This window comes from Uloborus diversus, unplaced genomic scaffold, assembly GCF_026930045.1.
Source record: "Uloborus diversus isolate 005 unplaced genomic scaffold, Udiv.v.3.1 scaffold_15, whole genome shotgun sequence".
NCBI classification, from domain to species: Eukaryota; Metazoa; Arthropoda; class Arachnida; order Araneae; family Uloboridae; genus Uloborus; species Uloborus diversus.
The window spans coordinates 900290-922692 of NW_026558209.1; the positions used below are offsets into that span (position 1 = coordinate 900290).

Consider the following 22403-nt stretch of genomic DNA (forward strand, 5'->3'; position numbering starts at 1 on the left):
TTTATGCGTTTTCTCGAACGTAAACAAGGGGAAAACAAAGAAGAAGTGGCGGCTCGTGCCTTAAAAAAGTAAGGGGGCCAGATCATGGGTGCACTCGCCTCCGCCCCCCCCCCCTCCCACTTGGTTTTTGGAAAAAAAAAATTCATTTTTTTTTTAAATATTTAAACTGTTTTATTATTTTTTCTTCTTTGTTAAATTAATAAAATTAAATTTATTTTCGAAACTAAATTGAAATTGTGAAGAAGTAATAACTCTTAAGGTATATTCAAAACTAATATGAAAATAATCTAAAAAATAATGATTGCTTCTCTAAATTGTCGTTATAGTAAGCTAATAACTTGAAGACAAAGAGCCAAGAAAGGAGCAAACGGTCTAATCTTGTGCAAATGTAGGCTTCTTCCTTTACTGTTGTTTATTTTACATAGCCTGAACCCCTTCAGAACATTCAAGTTATGTAAAATAAACAGCATACAGGTAGGGTAACGGTCTCTACGAATCCTGCTGTAACTACTGAAGTTCAATGCATTGCTGTTGAGGGGAAAAAACACACACACGTTCAGATAACCCGCGACAACGTATGATCCGCACCTCATTAATTTTACACTTTTTAACAGATAATCTGCGGATTATATGCAGGATAATAGGGTACAAACCTTTTTTTTTTTTGTTGAAATTTCAAGCACGTACGCACAAAAAAAAAAAGGAAAATAAATGAAAAGTTATAAATTACTGTCTTCTGAAAATAGTGAGGGGGCCCGGGCCCCCTCTGGCCCCTCCCACGGGCTGCCACTGCAACGAAGAAAACATTTTGGAAATCTCATGTGAGGGGTGGACTCTCCCAACTCGTAAAAGTACACGATTTTCATTGAAACAAAAAAGAGTTTCTTTATGAAAAGTTCCTTTATGGTGAGAAAACCGGGAGAAATCAGACGCCCGACCAAGTAGAACATGCAATGAGAACAGAGATGATTGAAGACATAAAAATATTCCAACCGAACAATATTTGACAAAAAGTCAAATTAAAGCTGCTTTTAGCCGATATACAAAGCAAAAAAAAAAAAAGCAAATAATACTGGTTTATCAAGAACCGACAGCCTCTAAGAGGTATTTGAAGATGACATAGAAAATAGACATTTAGAGGAAAGTGAAGCAGATATTGTTCATGGAAATTCTTCGATTGTTATGGACATAAATAAGAAAGAATTATATATATATATATATATATATATATATATATATGTTACGGCCAAAGTCCGAAGTTCGGCCAGTTCGCGAATTGGCTGGCCAATTCGCGAACTGGCCAAGAGGTTTGGCCAAAGCCCGAAATACTTGCAATTAATATTGCATTTTCTACTTTGGCTGGCCATTTCGCGAAGTGGCCAGGAATCCTTGGCCAAAGCCCGAAATGATTACGGTAGATTTTAGGTTGACAGGTAGATGCCACATCTGTCACTTTCAAAGGTACGGCGGGACGTGCAAGTGATAGCAACTAGGAAGGAGGTTAGTCCAGGGCCGCCGAGAGTCAAATCGAGCCCCTTGTCATTATCGTCACCTGCCCCCCCCCCCTCACAACATTAGGAAAATTAATACTACTTTGATTCCGAGTTGGGCCCCTAGTTTCGGACTAGGCTGACATGATGGCATCTCGTCGGGCTTGGAGGGTGCTACCACGTCCCTGTGAAGGTCCTGCCAATGGTTATTAAAAACTTCGATCGCTTTTTACTTGCCGTTAGTTCTTCGACTGAGCTATGAGTGTGTATTTCTCGTATTTGCACTTCTATATTTGAATACTTTCAGTTGATATCATATTTGATAGCTAATGAGGGGTCATTTAAGTATTGTCTAAGCAACTTTTGGTCATTTTGTACCCCCCCTCTCACCTTGTGAGAAAAATAAACATACGCTATACTCCCTTCCCCTTTTGCTTACATAAGATTTTATGACATTTTGTACGTCACAGGATGCTCTTTCCCCACGTTTTTTGTTGTTGCACTGTAACTGCTTCGTTATTTAATGCTTACCTTAGAATTTTTGTGGCCCCTCACCTCTTGTCAGAGAAAATAAGTAGCCCTCGGGATATTTCCTTCATGCTTACATAATACTTGACCGACCCAGCTAAAATTAAACATAAGGCCCTGTTTCTCAACCTTTCAGTGTTTGCGACAATAATTTTAAATAGTATAATTTTCATTCCGAAACCAAACCTAATGACCAGTAATTAATTTATTGTGTGTTCCCCTCCTCAGAATTCTATTTAAAATAAATTCCATTTCTGATCCCTCTACCACCCTTACCTCCAATAACGGTAGATGTATGATCATTACTTTCTACTACTCTAGAAACTTCAAAAAATCTCTACAAAACCATATCGCAGAGAAAATCTCCAAGTCAAAATCAATCATGACTAAAAAAAGCCATAAAATAGTGATAAAAATCCAAATATTCGGCTATATATACTTAATTGTCGGCAGCACAAGTTTTGTAAGTGACTTATTGCATGAATAATATAGACTTGTTTCCATTTAGAAATTAATTAAATATCCATGTCTGATTTTTTTTCTTGAAATATATACTTTGCTGGAAGCAAAGAGTTTGAGATTTGGAAAGCTACAAATGTTTTTTTATTATTATTATTATTTTTTTTAATGCTTTCAATTGTGTAGAATTGACAATTTAAAAACGAGATAGTGAAGAGGAGAAATTTAGCCTGTTTTTCGCCCAGTCCGCGTGAAATTAGTATGTATCCACGGGCTATTCACACCGTTGCGTTGGTGCGATAGCCATTTCAAAAATTATGCGAGTACTTTTATTAATTACGAGCTATATCTACATGACGATGCCTGTACAAAGAATTTAAAGGAAGTTACTTGAATAAATGAAAATTCACCCCATCCTATCTCTCTGATGCAAAATAATAATTTTCTTATACTAAAATGCGTCCTCTTTTTAAGAGAACCTAAAAAAATAATAATATATATCTGAAATTTAAAATATTTCACTAAATGAAAAGACATTAAATTACATAAACAGTTGTTTTAAAATGTAAAATAATGAAAAAACTCCGCAGTTTTTTCTCCAAACTCGTCAAATAACAACGCTACCGTAACCCTGTCGATTAGCGAGCGAAGCGAACTCGCATGGATTAATGATACCTTTCTTACGAAATCGTTTAAACGATAATCCCGCTCTTCCACCTTCCTCGCAGGAAAAAAAGGTAATTAAAAACACGTTATATCTAGAACAAAAGGAAAATCTTCCATCCCCCTTAGAAAAAAAGAATTTAGCTCAAATACGTAACACAATTTATGTAAATGATCATTCCGCATCCTCTAGAAGAAAAAATTTTAAATTAAAATGCGCATTGCAAGTACAGCTAGACGAAAGGAAAATCAGTTAAAATACACACAATCAGAGTAGCATAAAATAAATGCAGTAAAACGGGAGTAAAAACGTTTGAAAAAAAAAAGGAAGTATTAAAATGAATGCTATGACAGTAAAAACAACCTTTCCTTAATGTAAAAAGAAAAAAGTAAGAAAAATATGCTAAGTTTTCCAGATTGCATTCCCTTCCGAAGTATTGATTCATAAAAATACGAACTGTTTTACAAAGGGAAAAAACAGTACTAAGTGTAAATTAAAAAATAAACATAATAACATTTATGTATAAAATATTAATAAGGACATGTAGGGGAATTTCGACAAAACGCGGCATTAAAGTAATGTCTTTAAATAATATTAACAAGAAAGGTATTTTTCCTTTATGTTTGTCTTAATGAACCCTTAGTATTGAGGCTTTGCAAAATACTTTAAAATCTTTTGAAACAATATTTCTTGGCACAATATGATCTAGGATCTTTAAAATTAGGTCTATGGAGCAGAAAAAGACTGTCGATCGACCTTAATTCAATAGAGGCAGTAAGAAACAAACTGATATAAGTGACAAAATGAAAAATTTGGAGATAACGCGTACAAATGGTAGGTGAGCCCCTCCTCTGTCTTGGGGCAAGAGATAGTAATAGTAGCCCTGACTGCTGTATAGCATGATTTAGAAAAAAAAAATCAATGAAAGCCTACCTAGGACGTTATCTTTATAGTCCGTTTACTCAAAGAAAATGTTCACTTACATCCCTTGCTTCTCACTGCCTCAATTTACCTTTGTATTCACACAGTTTACACAACGCATTTATTTAAGATGTAATTCGCTCATTTGAAGGGGGCAAATCCAATGTTCTTTACGCAATCACTTTGTTACATCATTTACTGTCACTGAATTATATCTATTATGACTTTAATATAGAAACAGAATGACGCCAGATCATATTTTTATGTGTTATAAGTTCATTTTTAACACAGAGGTATCACTTATATTTGAACTCGTTTGTGAAACAAGTGAACTTCAAGAAAAAAAACTGAACACAAAAGAACTGATTTTAAAATGCTACATTTTTAACAGTGAAACACAATCTGCTCTTGGTTTCTCTCTTCGTACTTTGGCCGATCGTCCATAGCCACTTCGCGATTTGGCCGGCCAAAGCCCGAAATGAAGAAAATTTCGGGCTTTGGCCGGTACGTTTTCGATAATGTTGGCCAGTTCGCGAATTGGCCAGCCAATTCGCGAACTGGCCGATTTCGGGCTTTGGCCGTAACATATATATATATCTTGATTTTTCGTTTTCTGATTTACCTGCAATTAAAATACCATCAATTTGTAAAAATCAGAAAAATAAAGTATTGCTAGTCTTTTTCTCTTTCTCTATACACACATATATACATATATACATTCTTACTACATTCTTTAAGTTTTAGCAGATCTAATTTGCATACTGGACACACGTTTTACGTTCGAGAAAGCGCATAAAACGAGCTACAAAAAAATTATTTTCTGGGAAACAAGAATAGATCCCATGCTGCTTTCTTTTTCATGATGTTTAACACATAGCCAGGTACCATAATATATAAAAGGTTTTTTTTCCTAGTGATGCTGTTTTGAGTTAATTGCGATCAAAAAAGCACAATTTTTCAAAATTATAAAAATATCAGGGCATTTTTCTCCTAAAAAAAAATTAAACCTCAAACAAATTTTGCGCCATTTACTCTCTTCATAGTATAAACTTTCAGTATATGTTACATTTTTTTCAGGGGGTGGCTTTTTGGGGGAAATAACGCAGGTTAAACTTGCGCGAAAACGGATAAAATCCATACTTTGCGACCCCTTATCTGAAGAAAGCAACAACCCCCAACCAAAATAAATATGAAGTCATCATCCCTAGATGCAGTACAACCAATAAATATAAACATAACCGTGGGGTGGTGTTTCTGTAAAGAGCTAAAGCGCACTGAAATGCGACTTTTAGAATTTTTCTAAAAAAAGGCTCCGAAACCTAAAACTTTGGAAATTTTTAACGAGCGAAAAAATTTTTTGGAAGGCTAAAAATTTCAGAATGTTCACTTCTCATGACCTACTTTGACATATAAAAAAATTAGAAAAATCAAAAATGGTCACTGCCAAAATTTCCGTTTTTTGTCTGAATTTCAAAATAATGGCTCTTAATTATTTTGTGCTGTAGGAAATTGTTCTTAAATTATATTTTGCTATACAACTTGTGGGATTTACTGATATCAAATTCTAACATATCTTTCCCCATCCACTCTCTTCAACTCAACTCTGCACTTGTTGGTCTGGGGGTGATTTTTTTTGGAAAGGGGTTTATCTTTGGTGGTTTGGCAACAGAAGTAAGGAGGAAAAGCAAACAGGTGGATAGAGGCTAAAAAGAGAGGGGAAATGCCATGTGGGGAGCAGGGTTTAAGCTGAGTTTAAAACTTCTTTAGCAAGAAAGCTAAAGTTAGAAAAAAAAGTCTAGCAAAATGCTAAAACATCGACATTTAATGAAGCCCAAAAATTCATTTATTAGGAGGTCAGATTGCGAATAAAGACTCAGTCTTGGCTGTTGAACTTAATAGTAATTGAAACATTTTCTGAACTAGGAATTGTAATATGATTAAGTTGAATATCGCTGTTCTTGTTTAATAATCTCTCGGATCTTACTTCATGCATAGTTTTTTTTTTTTTTTTTAAATTCTTTATTTCTGTACTTTTTTATTTGAGCAAAAAAGCGAAAACGCCTTGTTTTATTTTCGCAATTTAAATAGGTTTTTCGCATTTTGCGAAAAATGCGACCGTAGCGGAAACCCTGGTGGGGAGTGGTAGGAAAATCCCAAGAAGGCTGGTAAAGGAAAAAATATGGAAGAGGCTAGGATATACAAAGCATAAGATGGTTGAACAAGAATCTGAAATGACACCTAAGAGAGCTGTTTCGTCTAAAGTTTGCGAAGATAGAAAAAGAGGAAGTTTTTGACAATTAAAGGAAAGCTAAAGCTTCTTGAAAAGCTGAACCTCAACTAAAAAACACATCGAAGGTCGCATGACAATTAGGTTTGGGGAATTTTCCATATTCCATGCGTAGAATTAAAAGACAAGAAAAGGAAACCCGTAAAAGTTTACCTAGTAATATCTTACTAAAACACAAAAATTTATGAAAATGGAAGCTGCTCTTGTATTGGGAATTAAAGAAACCAGGAAGAGGGGTGTTGCCATAGATGGAAACGATATAATAGAATTATTGAAGCGACTGTTTAAAAATATATTAAAATGAGGGTTTGATCACGTGGCATAAATCATTATCATCTTCACTATTTTAAGTTACAAATATCATTACTGGATCTACTGTACAGTACAACTAGAGTGCAATTGCTTTTCTTACTGTATGCTGTACGTACCGTTAGGGTGCGTCTTATTTTTGAAGATGTTATTTTTTCATGAGGCACCCTCTCATTTTGTTCCTTTGGATGAAAAAAAAATCACATATCTTAAAAATAAAAATCGAATAAAATTTAGAGGTTGCTACCATTGCTGCAAAATTTGAAATCTAACTTTTTTTTTGCATTGATTATCATAATATTTATTTATGTTATCTTTTTGTCATTAATTGTAATTAGTAATAAATTAGATTGTTACTGACTTTGAAATTATTTCATATTTTATTAAATCATGTTAATTAACTGTAGCTACAATCAACTCTCAGCCTCTTAACTAACTTTTGTTAGCAACTCAAAGAAACACAAGTTGTCAGTTAAGAACTCAAAAAGGAAATTAAAAGTTTTCTATTTCAATAATCAAAATCAAAATTATTGGAATCCATCATTAGATTATTTGCTTGACCTTGCTGGTGATCCTTTACGCAAGATTTCACTTCCAGGCGAGAAATTATTTCTAACTGAAAGAAAACTTGGAGGCCAAGGCGAAATTGGTAACAAATAAATCTCGATTTAAATAGGCAACAGAACTTGCGAGAAAAGAAGAAATTTTGAAAGAAAGAAATTCATGAAGAATCTGAATCAATTGTAGTGAATTTTTTTTTTTTTAATTTTTTTTTTTAAACCTCTGTTGTAACTGAATGTACTTTGACTGATTATGAAGAACAAGAATTTGCAATAAAGTTTATCTAGATTTGGTCTTTTGTTGTTGAAAAGCATTTTCACTTACAAGAGGAAACTGTTGCTTCAAGTAATTTTATTTGACATCTACGTGTCATTTCTGAAGAGACAAACTCCAAATTGGTCTCTTTCTTAAAGAAACCTAAAATAACAACTCCTCCAATGAAACACTGTACAGCAGATGTTGTAGAACTAAAACCAAAGGGAAAAAATAGAGGATTTCATTACTAACATTCAGATTTTTCACCATAAAGGTCTTTTCATCAAGTTTTTTTTGAAGATATATTATCAAATAGTTTGGATGATGAGTAGCAATCAGAAAAAGGCTTGTATATTTCACATTACTAAAAACAAAGGGGAAAAAATTAAAATATTGGTGAATGGTAAAAGACTGAAATTGTAAACCAATGATATGAATTGCGTAGTGGAAATTTTGCATGATTTTTGTTTGACATGATTACACAGCATAACAACCATGAGATGCTTATTATTTTTTTGTATGTATAGGAAATACGTATTTGGGTTATGTTTCTACCCTAATCAACCCAATTTCATGTTGATGTCAAATATTGCAATAGAAAATTGTGAATATATTTTTACTCTATTTTTTCACAATGAACGTAATTTTAATCGCTGGTAGCAACCTCTAAATTTTGTTCAAATTCTATGAAAATTTTAAGTGGGTGTTTTTTCATCAAAAGGAAGCAATTAAAGGGGTGCCCCGTAAGAAACTCAAAAAATTTTCAAAAAGTGCATTATAAGACGCACCCTAACGTACCGTATACTGGTGTGGTTTATTTTATGTCTTTCTTTCCCATTGATCATTGATTTCGTGCATTGTAGCAGTTATTTAATGTTGAATAAAATGTTTTTCTTTAAATATAAGTAAACATTCCGTTTTTTTTATGTAAGAAACAGTAATGTATGGTTAAGAAATGGTTTTTAACAGTTGAGGGGGTGTTTACAAGTGTCTAAAATAATTGGGTACATTTATAAAAGTTTTTACACATACCCTTTTCCACAACGCGAAATTTCGACCTACGCGAGAGGTCTAGGAACGCATCCCTTGCGTAAGTCGGGACTCAACTGTACCTATATTTAAAAATGTATCATGCATGTTTAAAACAGAGTTTATTTTTACCGCATAACTTGCACCTGTGCCTCCATATGCATGAAGAAATAACTATTTTTTATACCTAGAAGTGCATTTAATTTACAGTCGGACCTCCACATATCGAAGTAGCAAATTGCCATTAAAAAATTCGATATATGGAAATTCCAATTATTGGAAACGATCTTATTTTATCATAAAAGTATCCTAAAACATTAAAATAAAAGCTCATTTTTGTGTATGAAACCCAATTTATAATTTATGCGAGTATCGGATTAAATGAAAGTTAATAATTAAAAAATTAACAGAAATTACATTTTTACGCCAACCATACATCTTCGTATTCTTCGGCAATTCAACTTGATCGCAACATTAGGGGATTTTCGTTTTGAGAATGTGATCGGGAGAAAAGTAAACAATCAATCTACTTAACTTGAATGATTTTTATTGAAGCTAAAAAGACTAGGAATGATAATCAACAAACAAAAGGGATAATTTGAAACTGATTTTGCAGTGTTACTGGTTACAGCTAAGATTTGAAATAAACTTGAGAGAATTCAAGAACTCCAGAACGGAACAACGACCTATCCACACACCCTTCAACAACAGATTTCTTATGAGTTCTGTAGCAACCTTTAGTGTGAACGTAATTTTCTCCTCTAACCTGTATTTTTCATGAGACAAACAGTATAAAGTGGAAAAAAAATCTACGAATGTCTCGAAAAAAATTTCGATATATGGAGATTTTTTCGATATATAGAAACAATTTTTTTATATAATGAACATAGAAATTTGCCGGGATTTCGATATATCGACATGTTTGGCCGGATTAGACCCAATGGGTTTTTTTGAAAAACCCATTTAAAAAAACCCATTATTTAGCCCACTTTTGGGTTTTTTAAAATTTTCTGAGAACTTTTTTTTTTAAATAATTAATTTAAATACTTTTACAATTTAAACTTCTTTTTTATTTCTTCTTCACAATCGGCAATGGACATAAAAAATGAATTTTGAACTTTAATAGTATTTCTTAACTCTTAAGAACATTAAAAAATGCTTCAAAGATTTTAAATAAATATATTTAACTTTTTTCCTTCAACTGGTCAATAAGGAACTCAAATTATCTTGACTAAGTCCGGTCACGTCAGATTTTCTCAATATTTGCAGATTGTACATAGGATACTACTTTAGCTAAAAGGCTCTCATGTGAATTATTTTCTGCAAACCAACACGTCACAAAACTCGAATAAACAAGGTATATTTTTTAGAAATTAACAGGTTTTACGAACGGTCGGACAGAAAACAGAATAGGATGTACAGTACTTTCATTATCTTACAAAAAGTTTAATATTTCTTACTCTGTACACAGAAATAGAAACAGTCAACATAAAGTTCAAAGAAATGTTTTGATTAAGCTGAATTCAGTAAAAAGGGATTTAAACTACTTTGACGTTCTACATTAGTTTTGCATAACAAAATGAAATACAATAAAAGTAAAATGCAAAAAAAAAAAAAAATGTAGTAATTAAAAACGAACAATAGATTTTATCACTCGAGAAGTAACTTTGCCTTAACTGTTGGCAATCATGGAAACTAAAAAAATCTGAAACTTCACCATTCTTGAATTTTGTGTTCTTTTATACCTTTCTTCAGGAAACGCTAAATTTTCTAGCTTTTTTTATCAAGACAATTTTTGTGCTTTGTCCATATACTTATGCTACAATATGCTACAAGTACCCCACCTTTCCCCTAAAAAAAGACAAAAAAACCCACATTTCTTTTAAAAAACCCAGCTTTAGTTGGGTTTTTTGGGTTTTATTTAAAAAAACCCAAAAAAAAACCCTGGGTCCATGGGCTTTTTTAAAAAACCCCAGGTTTTTGCCAACCCTGTATATCGAAAATTTTGATATGTGAAAGTTCGATATATGGAAGTTCGACTGTATTTGTAAAATATCATATTTAAGTTTAATTTGATTACAGTGCTAATGTGACCTTAAAAGATGCACAGTTTATGTTCTTTTATTCTGTTGTTTTAGAACATGATTACCGGGACTGCGCAGATGGATGGAGCTGTTCTAGTTGTAGCTGCAACAGATGGTGCTATGCCACAAACTAGGGAGCATTTAGTTCTTGCAAAACAGGTATACATATCAGAGTTCGTGATTTTTTTTATTTTTTAAAAAAAATCAAAAACGTCTGATTTTTTTTTATTTAAGGGGACACTACCTTTCAAACATTTTTTTTTTATTTAAGTAAATTTTATGTTTTTTTGAAACCATAGCATGCATACTTATTTCATAATCAATAATTTATTTTCAAAATTTAAAAATATTGCCTTTTTTTTTAATTAAAAAAATTGGGGAAATTTTCAATTTTTTAAAATTCCTAGGGCTTTTTTGTTTTTGCACTAATTTAAAAAAAGTTTTTTGCTAAACGATCACTATAATCATCTCTAAAAGTCTGTGCATTCATTTGCTTATGAGTTTATCAGAAAATTTTCTGTGATTAATTATGTAAAAAATCAAAGTTTTTTTTTTTTAATTTGATTTTTAAAGGTTTAACATGCTCTAAACCTTTGAGTAAATTATAAAATGCTTATCCAATGCACAGTGTTGTCAAATATGTTATCCCAATTGCAAAAATTATTACTTTAAAGCTGTATCTTTAATAGGAAAAAAATCCTTAGGGATTCTAATGACATGAAAACACAAAAAAACCATCATCAAGAAAAAGCAATTTAAAGTTTTTCTCTTGCATAAGAACACATAGCGAGCATGGCCTAAAACCACTCATAACTTTTTAAATATTTGAACTAAAGCAATGAAACTTTTTCCCTGTGTTCAGAATAGTTTTTAGTTTTGAAATAAGCAATAAAAAAAATTTTTGCTCGTTTCATCATTTTTGAGGTATTGTAAACCCTTAATCAGATTTTTTTTTTTTTTTTAAATTTATAATTATTTATTACTTTACATTTATAAACGTAATCTATTTCATACAGTAGTTGAATCTATTCAGCTTTCGTTTCAAACTAATATAAGTTCTCTAAGTATTCAATACATCTTTAAGATTTATAAATACGTTAAATACTTCGACAAGAAGTGATTGTTTTATGCTTTGCTTAAAAATATTGTTACAAATTCTGCAAATAGTAATTATTTTTGTGATTAATTTGTCGCAATCTAGCTAAATTTGGCGTTTATTAAATTATCTTTCATCTAAAATTATTGTAGTAACGTAACCTGTAAATAGTTTCTTGTCATGAATATACAGCCCCCCTACATTCGGCCGAAGTATACGTTCCCCTCATTTCTGAATGATAAACTTTGTGAATGGAAAGAAATAAGAAAGTGTGGAACGGTGTAGCATTTTCTGGAAGTCTGTTCGTTCTTTGAGGCAAAACAATGTTTTAATTTCAAGTTATTTTTTGTGTCAACCTACTTCCTGCTTTCTCCAAGACGTATCTTAATCCATCTCTAACAGTCGATGAATATTTCATGCCAATTGACAAGTGTTATTGACATAAACCTTTCAATATCTATTTATTAGCTTACTAGCCGCCTGGGCAACCAGCTGGTTCGTTTTCTTACGCCATTCGCCTCTCTGTGCAAGCAGCCACCTACGACAGCTGTTTGGCTAACTTGTCATTTACCTTTTTACTTCAACAGGGTGGCGACAGATCAGGGAAATCAGGGAGATCAGGGAAAAGTCAGGGAAATTTATTAATCAGGGAAAAATCAGGGAAATATCAGGGAATTTTGAAAAAATAATAAAAAATCAGGGAAAATTGATTTTATGAAGAAAAAAAAAATTTTTTTTTTGCTTTACAAAATTAAGTACTGTAATTCCCTACGCATTTTCCGCCAATTATCTGTTTAAAAAAATTAAAATTAATAAGGTGCGATTTTATACTGCTGCATATTTGTGCATCTTTTCCCCTCAATGTCAAAGTATTGAATCTTACTTATTAACCACAGGATGAACTTCCTAAGATTGCTTCTGTGTCTGTTAGGTTGTTTATTTTACCTAGCTTGAAATTTCCTTTTACGCTTTCAATGCTACGTAAAATAAACAACTATACAGGCAAAGAGAAAGCCTTCATTAATGTCTTAGCTCCTTTGCCTTTATTCCATTGTCTCGAAGTAATTAAGTGCTGTAATCACGATTTCATGAAGAAATCTTTGGTTTTTGAATTAATACTATAAAAGCTTAAAAGTTATTACTTCTTAGGGTTTTTAATTTAATTGCTAAAATTGAACTTTCAATACAAAAAACTTTGTTTTTTGCCTTTATATTATTTGTTGTCATCGCAGATTATAAAGGTTTTCTTTTCTTCAGACTTAAGTAATTCTTTAATTTTATAACCAAGTTGTATCCATCTTTTATGTATTTTGAAATTAACTAATTGCTTTTTTTCTTCTTTTTTTTATCCTTGCATTTCAAAGTTGTTTGTTACAAAAGCAATCTAAGATTTTTTTCGTTACATACTGAAATCATTTGAAATAGAGTTAACTTGTGTACTTAAGTAAATATCTTAATTTTTTATTGTTAAAATGCTGTATTCATTCATTAAAACCTATGTTCTTGATTAGAGAAAAGCTCCCTATGAATGGGTGTCAAATGGTTTCATCTGTTTTGCATAAATATGTCAATTAGTTAGATAAGAATAACTACATTACTTCTATTCTTTCACTATTACTTGTTATTCTTGCAACAATTATTATACTGTTTGAAAATTTAATTCAAAATAATATCAATTACTTTTTAGTTCTATCATAAATACACATATGTTTTTAAGAGTAATTTTAATAGTTTCTTAAAATTCTTATGCTAAGTGGTTTCTGGAAATAAAGTATTTTTTTTTAATTTTCTATAATCTTTCCATTGTATAAAAATTTAATGTACTGTTTTGTAGATTTTTTCCCCCTGAAAAAAAAATTGTCTTTTTTTTAAAATTATTTTATTAAAGTAGCATCTTTTTAAAATATAGGTATCTTTAGTTCAACAACTTTACACAACTGAAAACGTTTAAAATACTGCATTTTATACAAATATACAATGGATTTTCAAGTAGAGCAAAGAAAGGAAACCATTATCATTGGTAACGTAAATCAGTTAAATTTGGTGAACTTAATCAGGGAAAAGTCAGGGAACTTTTTTTCACAGTTCCTGTCGCCACCCTGTTCAAGTTTGCCGCCTTCGGCGGCTGTTTAAATAAATTTGGCAGCAGTATCAGTCCATCTCTATCTTTTTTTTTTTGTGCCGTTCACATTTTTACGCCAAGAGAGAGAGAAAGATTGCCGCCTTCGGCAGCTTTCTACCTTTACAATCTATCTCTAAATTTTCTTATCCATCTCTATTTATTTTAATCTCCCCGTCCATTTCCTAATAAAAAAAAAAAGATCACTCAAAAAACCACTTTTTTTTATTTAAGTAGAGCAAAAAAAGCTCAAATTCCCCGTAGTGTGCAAAAGGTAGCGTTTGACAAAGAAAAAAAAATCTCGCTGTTTTTATTGAATTAAATGCGCACAACTATGAAATGTAACGTAATATAGATACAGCAAAATGTCCAGTTTGGGGGGGGGGGGGAATAAATGCAATCCCTAAATAAAACAAAAAAAGGAAAGAAAAAAAGCAAGCGCTGCCGGAAAAACACGTGGCCATCACGTCATAAAATGTAGAAGTAAGCTATATAGTTAAAAAAAAATTAACACTGTTTGCGATTAAGATTCCATCGTAAATATCGAATCGAAATCCAAGTAGTGACGTCAAAAGCATAAAAGATTGAAGAACGCTTTTTTCGACCGATGCGTGGAAAGACATGTGTTCGGCATTAAAAAAAATTGTAAAAAAAAAAAAAACTATTGCGTATTTTTAAGAACTTTTTTCTTTTGAAGAGGGCGAAATGTTTTTACTATTACTAACATAAATTTCAGAAATGAGGCTTTGATACTTCTCGCAGGATGATATTAGGAAAAAATAAAACCCAGGAAAAAATGTAAATTAAAGGTTTTTTCACAAATTCATAGAAAATACAAAAATTGCTCTATCTTCAAACTTTTTTCATTCATCATATTTAAAATTAAATTTCCGACACTATAGTACAAAAAATATTTGTGTGGTGCGATTGGTTCGGGGTCTGTGAGGTAAAAAGTACTAAAACGTGCAAAAAAAAAAACACATAAAACATTAAATAACTTTTTTTTTCTAACTAAAATGTCAAAAATCGAAGCCCGAGGCGCACATCTTCGGCAGAAACTGTACCTGTATACCAAATTTCATCTTTCTAGGCCTTACCGTTTTCCCGGGATGCACGCCACACACACACACACAAACATCTTATTTTATTATATGTACTAGCTGCGTCGCCCGGCTTTGCACGGTCCACCTCGAAAATAAAAGTTATGTCAAGTGACGCAAGTTCAACACTCAGGCTTGAACCAAAAGAAAAAAAAAAGTCAGTGTAGTTTTGCGGCAGATTGCGGAAACCCCCCCAAAAAAGTAAACAATTTAATTCCCCTGATTACAGGAAAAGCCTCAAAACAAAAACAAGAATTTTACCTGAGCATATTCGAGAAAAAGAAATTGCAACAGATGTTTCTTTTCAATGATTTTCTTCACGCTGTAAATTTTAATAAAAGCGTTCATCCGGAAAGTTGAGTTGAAGCACTGAATAATAATTTGAATGGAGGAAAGCCTTCGAAAAATATGGATTTTATTTTGAAATCTAAGAGTCATAATGAATAATTTTTAATTGATATCTCCGCTAATTATTATCGGAGGATTATGTTAAATAGCCAAACATGAAGACGGGAAGATGACGAATCCATCGATACCTGGTTCGATGGTCCGTTCACTGTCGTACGGGAGAAGAAGCTTGGACACAGATAGATAGATAGATACTCAGATTTTATATGTATAAGATAGATTATGTTGTTAAGGAAGTTTTACATAGCAAAATATTTCTATTTTCAAATCAAAACATTTTTTGTCTATAAAAAGTATACCTTAACCATATCAACAAAGCACCTTAAGCGGAACCTCGGACTTTTGAGCCTCGAATTTTCAAGACTCTACTGTATTGTTGTTTTTGAATCACAACCAATTAATAAAAAGATACTTTTTAAGTTGAATTGGTGTATAAATTGATTTTTTCAAAGTCCAAGCTGCCAACTTCCTCATTTTGTTCGAGAGAATCTTGAATCCTATGCATCCCTCCCAAACGCTTAAGGGGTCTAAGGACCTTTAATCTTCAGAATTTTCGATTTTCTGGAAAAAACATATGTTATGCATAATTTTATTTTGAACAATTTGATACCTTATTTATTACCATACGCCAAAAACAAACTTTTCGAGTTATCGTAAAAATGCGTAAACTTTCCCCGCAGAGATTTATGTTAACAGCCGCTGTTTAAGCCTCTTTTTCTCAGGTGCCGATTTCTTCGGTTTTCTCGTTTTGCGCGCATGATATTTCAGAAAGTTTTTAATATATTTCCGTAAAACTTTTCATGCATGTTTGTCTGATACATCTTAACGATCTGAACCTAAATTTCAACTAAAAAGTTAAAGTTAATATTTAAAAATAAATATTTTTTACCCAAAATTTTGGAAATTTTCGATATTAACTTACCAAATTTCAAAAAAATAAATAAATAATTTTCAAAAAGTAAATAAATTTAGGTTCAGGTCATAAATATAAACCAGATTAACATACATTAAAAGTTTTATGGACATATATAAGAAACTTTCTGAGATATCATGCGCGCAAAACGAGAAAACCGAAGAAACCGGCTCCTGAGAAAAAGAGGCTTAAACAGCTACTGTTAACATAAAACTCTACGGGGAAAGTTTAGGCATTTTTACAATAACTCGCAAAGTTTTTGGCGTATAGTAATAAATAAGGTATCAAATTGTTCAGAATTAAACTGTGCATAACATATATTTTTTCCAGAAAATCAAATTTTGAAGTTTAAAGGTCCTTAGACCCCTTAATGAAGTAAATATCTCCTGAATTTTCATCAAAATAAAAGTCTGTAGGAAAGATATTGATACAAATTTTGTAAATAGTAATTATTTTTGTGATTAATTTGTCGTAATCTAGCTAAATTTGGCTTTTATTAAATTATCTCTTATCTAAAATTATTGTAGTAACGTAACCTGTAAATAGTTTCTTGTCATGAATATACAGCCCCCTCAATTCTGAATGATAAAATTTGTGAATGAAAAGAAAATACGAGAAGCATTTGGAATATTGTGGAAACTTTTCGATGTCTATAAATAGCCGTGCCGCATGATAAAAAGTCAGTCTCGATTGAGAAGTTGTACTGAGAGTGTATCAGCTCTGTTTATTGCGAGGCATTTCGCTGACTGAGCTGGCGGTGTATTTCACGTATTTCTGCTTTAGCCCTGGCTAATGGGCGGTAATTTACGGAATATACCTTGCCTGGTGTTCAATCTTCGAGTTGAACCGAACCATTGCTTCGGTCACTCGTCTGGTCTGCTAATTCTATATTAGCTACCAGCTTGTTTCGCACTCTTGGCTCCTTAAGAGGTTTTCCACCTCCAGCTCAGTCACTTTCCTATGCCGGGCTGATGAGTGCTAATAAGCATGAAACTGCAGTCCTCGGCCGGAAATGACTGAGCTGGCGGTGTGTTTCAAGTATTTTGCTGTGTTGTTTTATGTATTTGGATGTAAATACGTGTGTAACCGTTGAGTTTATGATGTTGATTGATATTTGGGTCATTTTCCCTAAACAGCGCAATTTGGACAGGGCAAGGAATGGCATTCACTGTGCCAGGGGAATGACACTTAGAGGAAATAATGGGTTTTACTGACGATATTATAATTTATGTGGGAAAAGGAAACACTACTTTTATGAAATTGAAAAAGATCCAATGTTGTGGTATCCAAAAAGTAGTTATTGTGGTTATTTGTTTCCTTTACATTTTACAGGGGAAAGACGACAGGGGAATCACAAAAATTAAAGTTAACCTATATATTGTCATAACTGCAAACAACAAACATCAATGTCACTTAAAGTAAGGGGGGGAACTCTATACAAACAAGAGTCAATCATTCATTGAGCGATTATTACAAAATTAAATGAATTATCAAAGACAGGGTAGTGACAGTCATTAAAAATACATATCAAGATTTAACTTGATATCACCCGAATAAAACTCGACACCGTGTATTTATTCAAAAAGAACTAATTAAGATTATTTCTATGATGAGACCAGAATTCAAAGATTAAATTATGAGTTAATACAACTATTACCAGGTGTGAGAAACATTCATTCCATTCCTCGACAGGGGAATGACAAAAAATCAAAGGACATTTTTTACTATTTTTTTTAAATAGTTCAAACCTTGAAAATTTTTTATTTTTCTATTTTACAACATTGCATGACACTTGTTAAGAGGTTAAACAACGATTTCTGTACAAATATGCATGGCTTCCTGAATCTTTAGAGCTGATTTTGCTTTAAGGTGGAGGTAGGGACACACAGGGGAATGACATTTATCATGTCAAAAAATTATTTAAATGTATAATAATAATAGAGTGTTTGTTTTGACTTATTTTACAAACATAAAAACATGTTGTTAAAGCATTCTAGCGTCAGTTTTATTTCTATACTAGTTAGTTTGTTATTTTTGGAGCGAGGACAAGAATTTAGCAGTTTAGAGAAAATGACCCATTTGCTTAATTGCTGATGATTAATTTAGCAGTTGTTAATAATCTGTCCTGTACATAGTGTAAATAAATTTCCTGTGTTTTTAATCAAGAACTGTGTCGTCCTTTCGAGAAAGTTGGAAGTCCCAGCGGATCCGTTACAATATATTTATGTTAACCACATTTTCGTAACGTTTCATATAAAGAAATGAGTAACCTTATTTCTTTATACTTCGTGACACTTAATAAATCAACACCCTATAATCACGTACACATATTGTGCATAAGGGATCACTGGGAGTATCTCTTATATAATTAAAAACTGAGCGTATCTATGTATGTCCAAGCTTCTTCTCCCAAACGACAGCGAACTGACCATCGAACCAGGTATCGATGGATTCGTCTTCTTCATGTTTGGCTATTTAACATAATCCTCCGATAATAATGAGCGGAGATATCCATTAAGAACTATATAATTTATGACACTTAGATTTCGACATAAAACCCCTATTTTTCGAAGGCTTTCCTCCATTCAAGTTATTATTCAGTGCTTCATCTCCACTTTCCGCAACGATGCTTTTATTAAAATGTATAGCGGTGAAGAAAATCATTGAGATGAAAGATCTGTTGCCATTTTTTTCTCGAATATATACAAAAAAAAATGGTTTTTGTTTTGAGGCTTTTCCTGCAATCGGGGTTTTTAAAATGTTTACTTTTTAGTTATTTTCCCGCAATCTGCCTCAAAATTTCTGATTTTTGTTTTGTTCAAGTCTGATTGTTGAACACGTGTCACTAGACATAACTATTATTTTCGAGGTAAATAATAGTTATGTCTAGTGCAAAGCTGGGCGACGCAGCTAGTATCCTCATAAAAATTGATGGGAATATTACTGCTCATGATATTGTTATTTTGTGCATTTTGAATGGTTTTGTGTGTTTTTAACTTTCTGCACTTTGCTAAACTTTTCAATTAACAGGGCCCAACACAGGCTGATTTTGCTACTGTTTTGCGGTACCTTCACAAAAATCTTGTTTTGAAATAGGTACATTCACAAAAATCAAGTAATAAAATCAGTAACTTCACAAAAACATTGAAAATTTCACAACAATTTGCATTTTAAAATATAAAACTTGTTTCTCTGTTTAAAACAAAATTGACTCATAAAATAAAATTCTAAGCAGGTTTATATGAACAATCGCTCAAATAGCAACCTTTTTGTGGTATTTTAACTAATTTTTAGCTGTTTCACGCCAAAGTGTATTGATGCAATATTGTCGCAATCTTTCGACATCTGTTTTGGGAAACCGTTTTTCTCATCATTTCCTATATTATACACAGTACATAGCCTACTAAGCTGAAATTACGATGGTATTTTTCGTACTTCTTAGGTTTTTAGCCCCCCCCCCACCTAAAAAACGAAACCTGTTAAAAATAATTCTGGATGACATTTTCACTTTTTGAACTAAAATTTCACCTGTTCTACTTCTCTTTTACAAAAATGAGGATGCCTCTAAAAGTTCACAAAAACAATGCTGATAAAAAAAAAAAAACATTCACAAAAATAGAATGATGCAATACTTTCACAAAAATAGGTAGCAAGAAAAAAATCCTGGATTGCCCCCTGATTAAGCTTATGACTTCCTTCAAGTAAATCCCTTTTTTCATTAAAAAAAATAAATAAGTGTAATTAGTCTTTTTCTATAACTGACAGGAATTTTATTTAAAAAATATTTTGTTAAATTTCATGTAACTTTATTTCTTTTACAGATTGGAATCGAACACATCGTAGTATTCATCAACAAAGTGGACAGTGCTGATCAGGAAATGTCGGAACTGGTGGAGATGGAACTTCGCGAGTTGATGACAGAAATCGGATACGACGGGGATAAAATACCTTTCGTTTTCGGGTCTGCGTTGTATGCTCTCGAAGTAATATTTTCAATATTTTTTGTTCGTCATTAAATTCATTAAAGTAAAACACACTAGTAGAGGCTACAGTGTAGTACATTTTTAGACTTTAGGTCTACAATATTCATTGCCCCTCTTGAAACTCAACGAGCGTTTTGTAGCCCAACGCTTTCTAAATCTTCCCCGATTTCTAAAAATGCCAGAAATTCAATTTTTATCCATTTTTTTTTCAAAACTCAAATTGGATCCAGCAGTGGCCACTCCAAAATCTGAAATTTTCAGCAGTGGCCATCCGACATCAGGGCCCAATACAGGCTGATTTTGCTACCGTTTTTCGGTACCTTCACAAAAATCTTGTTTTGAAATAGGTACTTTCACAAAAATCAAATAGTAAAATCAGGTAGCTTCACAAAAACATAGAAAATTTCGCAAAAATTCGCATTTTAAAATATAAAATACGTTTCTCTGTTTGAAACAAAATTTACTTATAAAATAAATTCTAAGCAGGTTTATATGAACAATCGCTTAAATAGCAACCTTTTTGTGGTATTTTAACTAATTTTTAGTCGTTTCTCTCCAAAGTGTATTTATGCAATATTATCGCAATCTTTTAACATGTTTTGGGGAACCATTTTCTCATAATTTCCAAATTGTACACAGTACATAGCCCATTAAGCTGAAATTATGATGGTATTTTTCGTACTTCTTAAGTTTTTAGTTCCCCCTCCTCCCCAAAAAACGAAACCTGTTAAAAATAATACTAGATGACATTTACACTTTTCAAACTAAAATTACACTTGTTCCACTACTTCTTTTACAAAAATTAGGATGCGTCTAAAATTTCACAAAAACAATGCTGATAAAAAAAAAAAACTTTCACAAAAATAGGTAGAGAGAAAAATATCCTGGATTGGCCCCTGACTCCCATCCGAAATATTTACCTTACTTACTTTGAATTCAAATAACAGATGAATAAAATGGATGCAACTGGATTGTTACATTAAGTATCGACCAAAAAATCACGTTATTATTGTTCATTTTTTTCTTCAAAGTATATACCGTAAAATCCCGAAAGTAACCCCCCTATCGATTAAGCCCCCCCCCTTTTTCGTGGAAAGTGAAATTATTTTAAAATTCTGAATATACCCCCCCCCCTTTTTCACCTGAAAAAAAAATTGGATCATCTTCATTTTCCACTCTCTCTAAAAAAAAAAGGGATAACATTTTCTACTTTACTTGGAAAGCAATTGCAAAGGTTTAGTTCTCCCCCCCCCCCACCGCCCCCATGTGCAGGTTTTCTTTTCTAAAAAAAAAAGAAGGAAAAGAAAACAGAATGATTTGAACATAAAAGAAAAAAAAACTTGTCTCCACGGTTTATTCTTTCCAAATTGTTTTGATGCAAGGGCGCCTGTTTTTTTTTTAATAGTATTACAGCAGAAATTTATATGACTGTACTGCTTTTTATTTATTTTGGAAGGAGCGATTTTGTTCTGACTTGTGAAAATGAACAATCTCCAACACGACGCCATTTTGAAAACCTGGCGCCATTTTGGAAATGCGTTGCTTAAAATGTAGCGCGAAATGTAAAAATAACCTTTTTTAAAGGTAGAATAAAGTAATTGAACGAGTTAACGATCATCAGAAATGTATATTTCGCAAAATCAAATGAGAGATTTGTCTCTGTTTGCGTTCGCGAACTTTGCAAAGCCCAGTTTTCGAAATTACGATCTTCGTAACGAATTGGCGGTCGTGATTGCGGTTTTTGCTTCTCTTCTGAAACAAGAACATTAAGATTTTGCTTCTTTTACTGTAACCTTATTACATTCAGTACATGATGAATTTTCAAGCGATAAACTACAGGGATTTCGCCAACTAAGGTACAAAATCCTTTCTTTTGAAAAAATGGCGCCCACATGCAATTTATTACTACTAGAAAATTAGACAGGTTTTTATTAATTGATTTCTCACTCTTCATTAACATTAACTCTTATTTACTTATTTCTTTTCTGTACTCTAAAATGAATACTATTAAAAACAATTATTTTGGCTCATTTTTCAAAAAAATCTCGATCATAACCCCAGTGTTGCCAGATGGTCGAATCCAGATTTCCCCAATTTCCTTCCAACTTTTCCCCAAAAAGCGATGTTTTCTATCAAAATTCCCCAAATGCAAAAATTATTTTTCCAGTAATCTTATACATATAAAATCTGAGTATCT

General features: G+C 32.2%; 1 protein-coding gene across 1 annotated transcript in view; it reads left to right on the top strand.

The window, feature by feature from the left end:
* The window catches only part of LOC129233014 (elongation factor Tu, mitochondrial-like), a 91398-nt gene that overhangs the window by 31879 nt on the left and 37116 nt on the right, over positions 1 to 22403 (top strand). Inside the window, exons 5-6 of the mRNA XM_054867093.1 lie at positions 10642 to 10746; positions 20045 to 20206. Of these exons, the coding sequence (XP_054723068.1) occupies positions 10642 to 10746; positions 20045 to 20206 (267 nt within the window). The remainder of the gene's footprint in view (positions 1 to 10641; positions 10747 to 20044; positions 20207 to 22403) is intronic.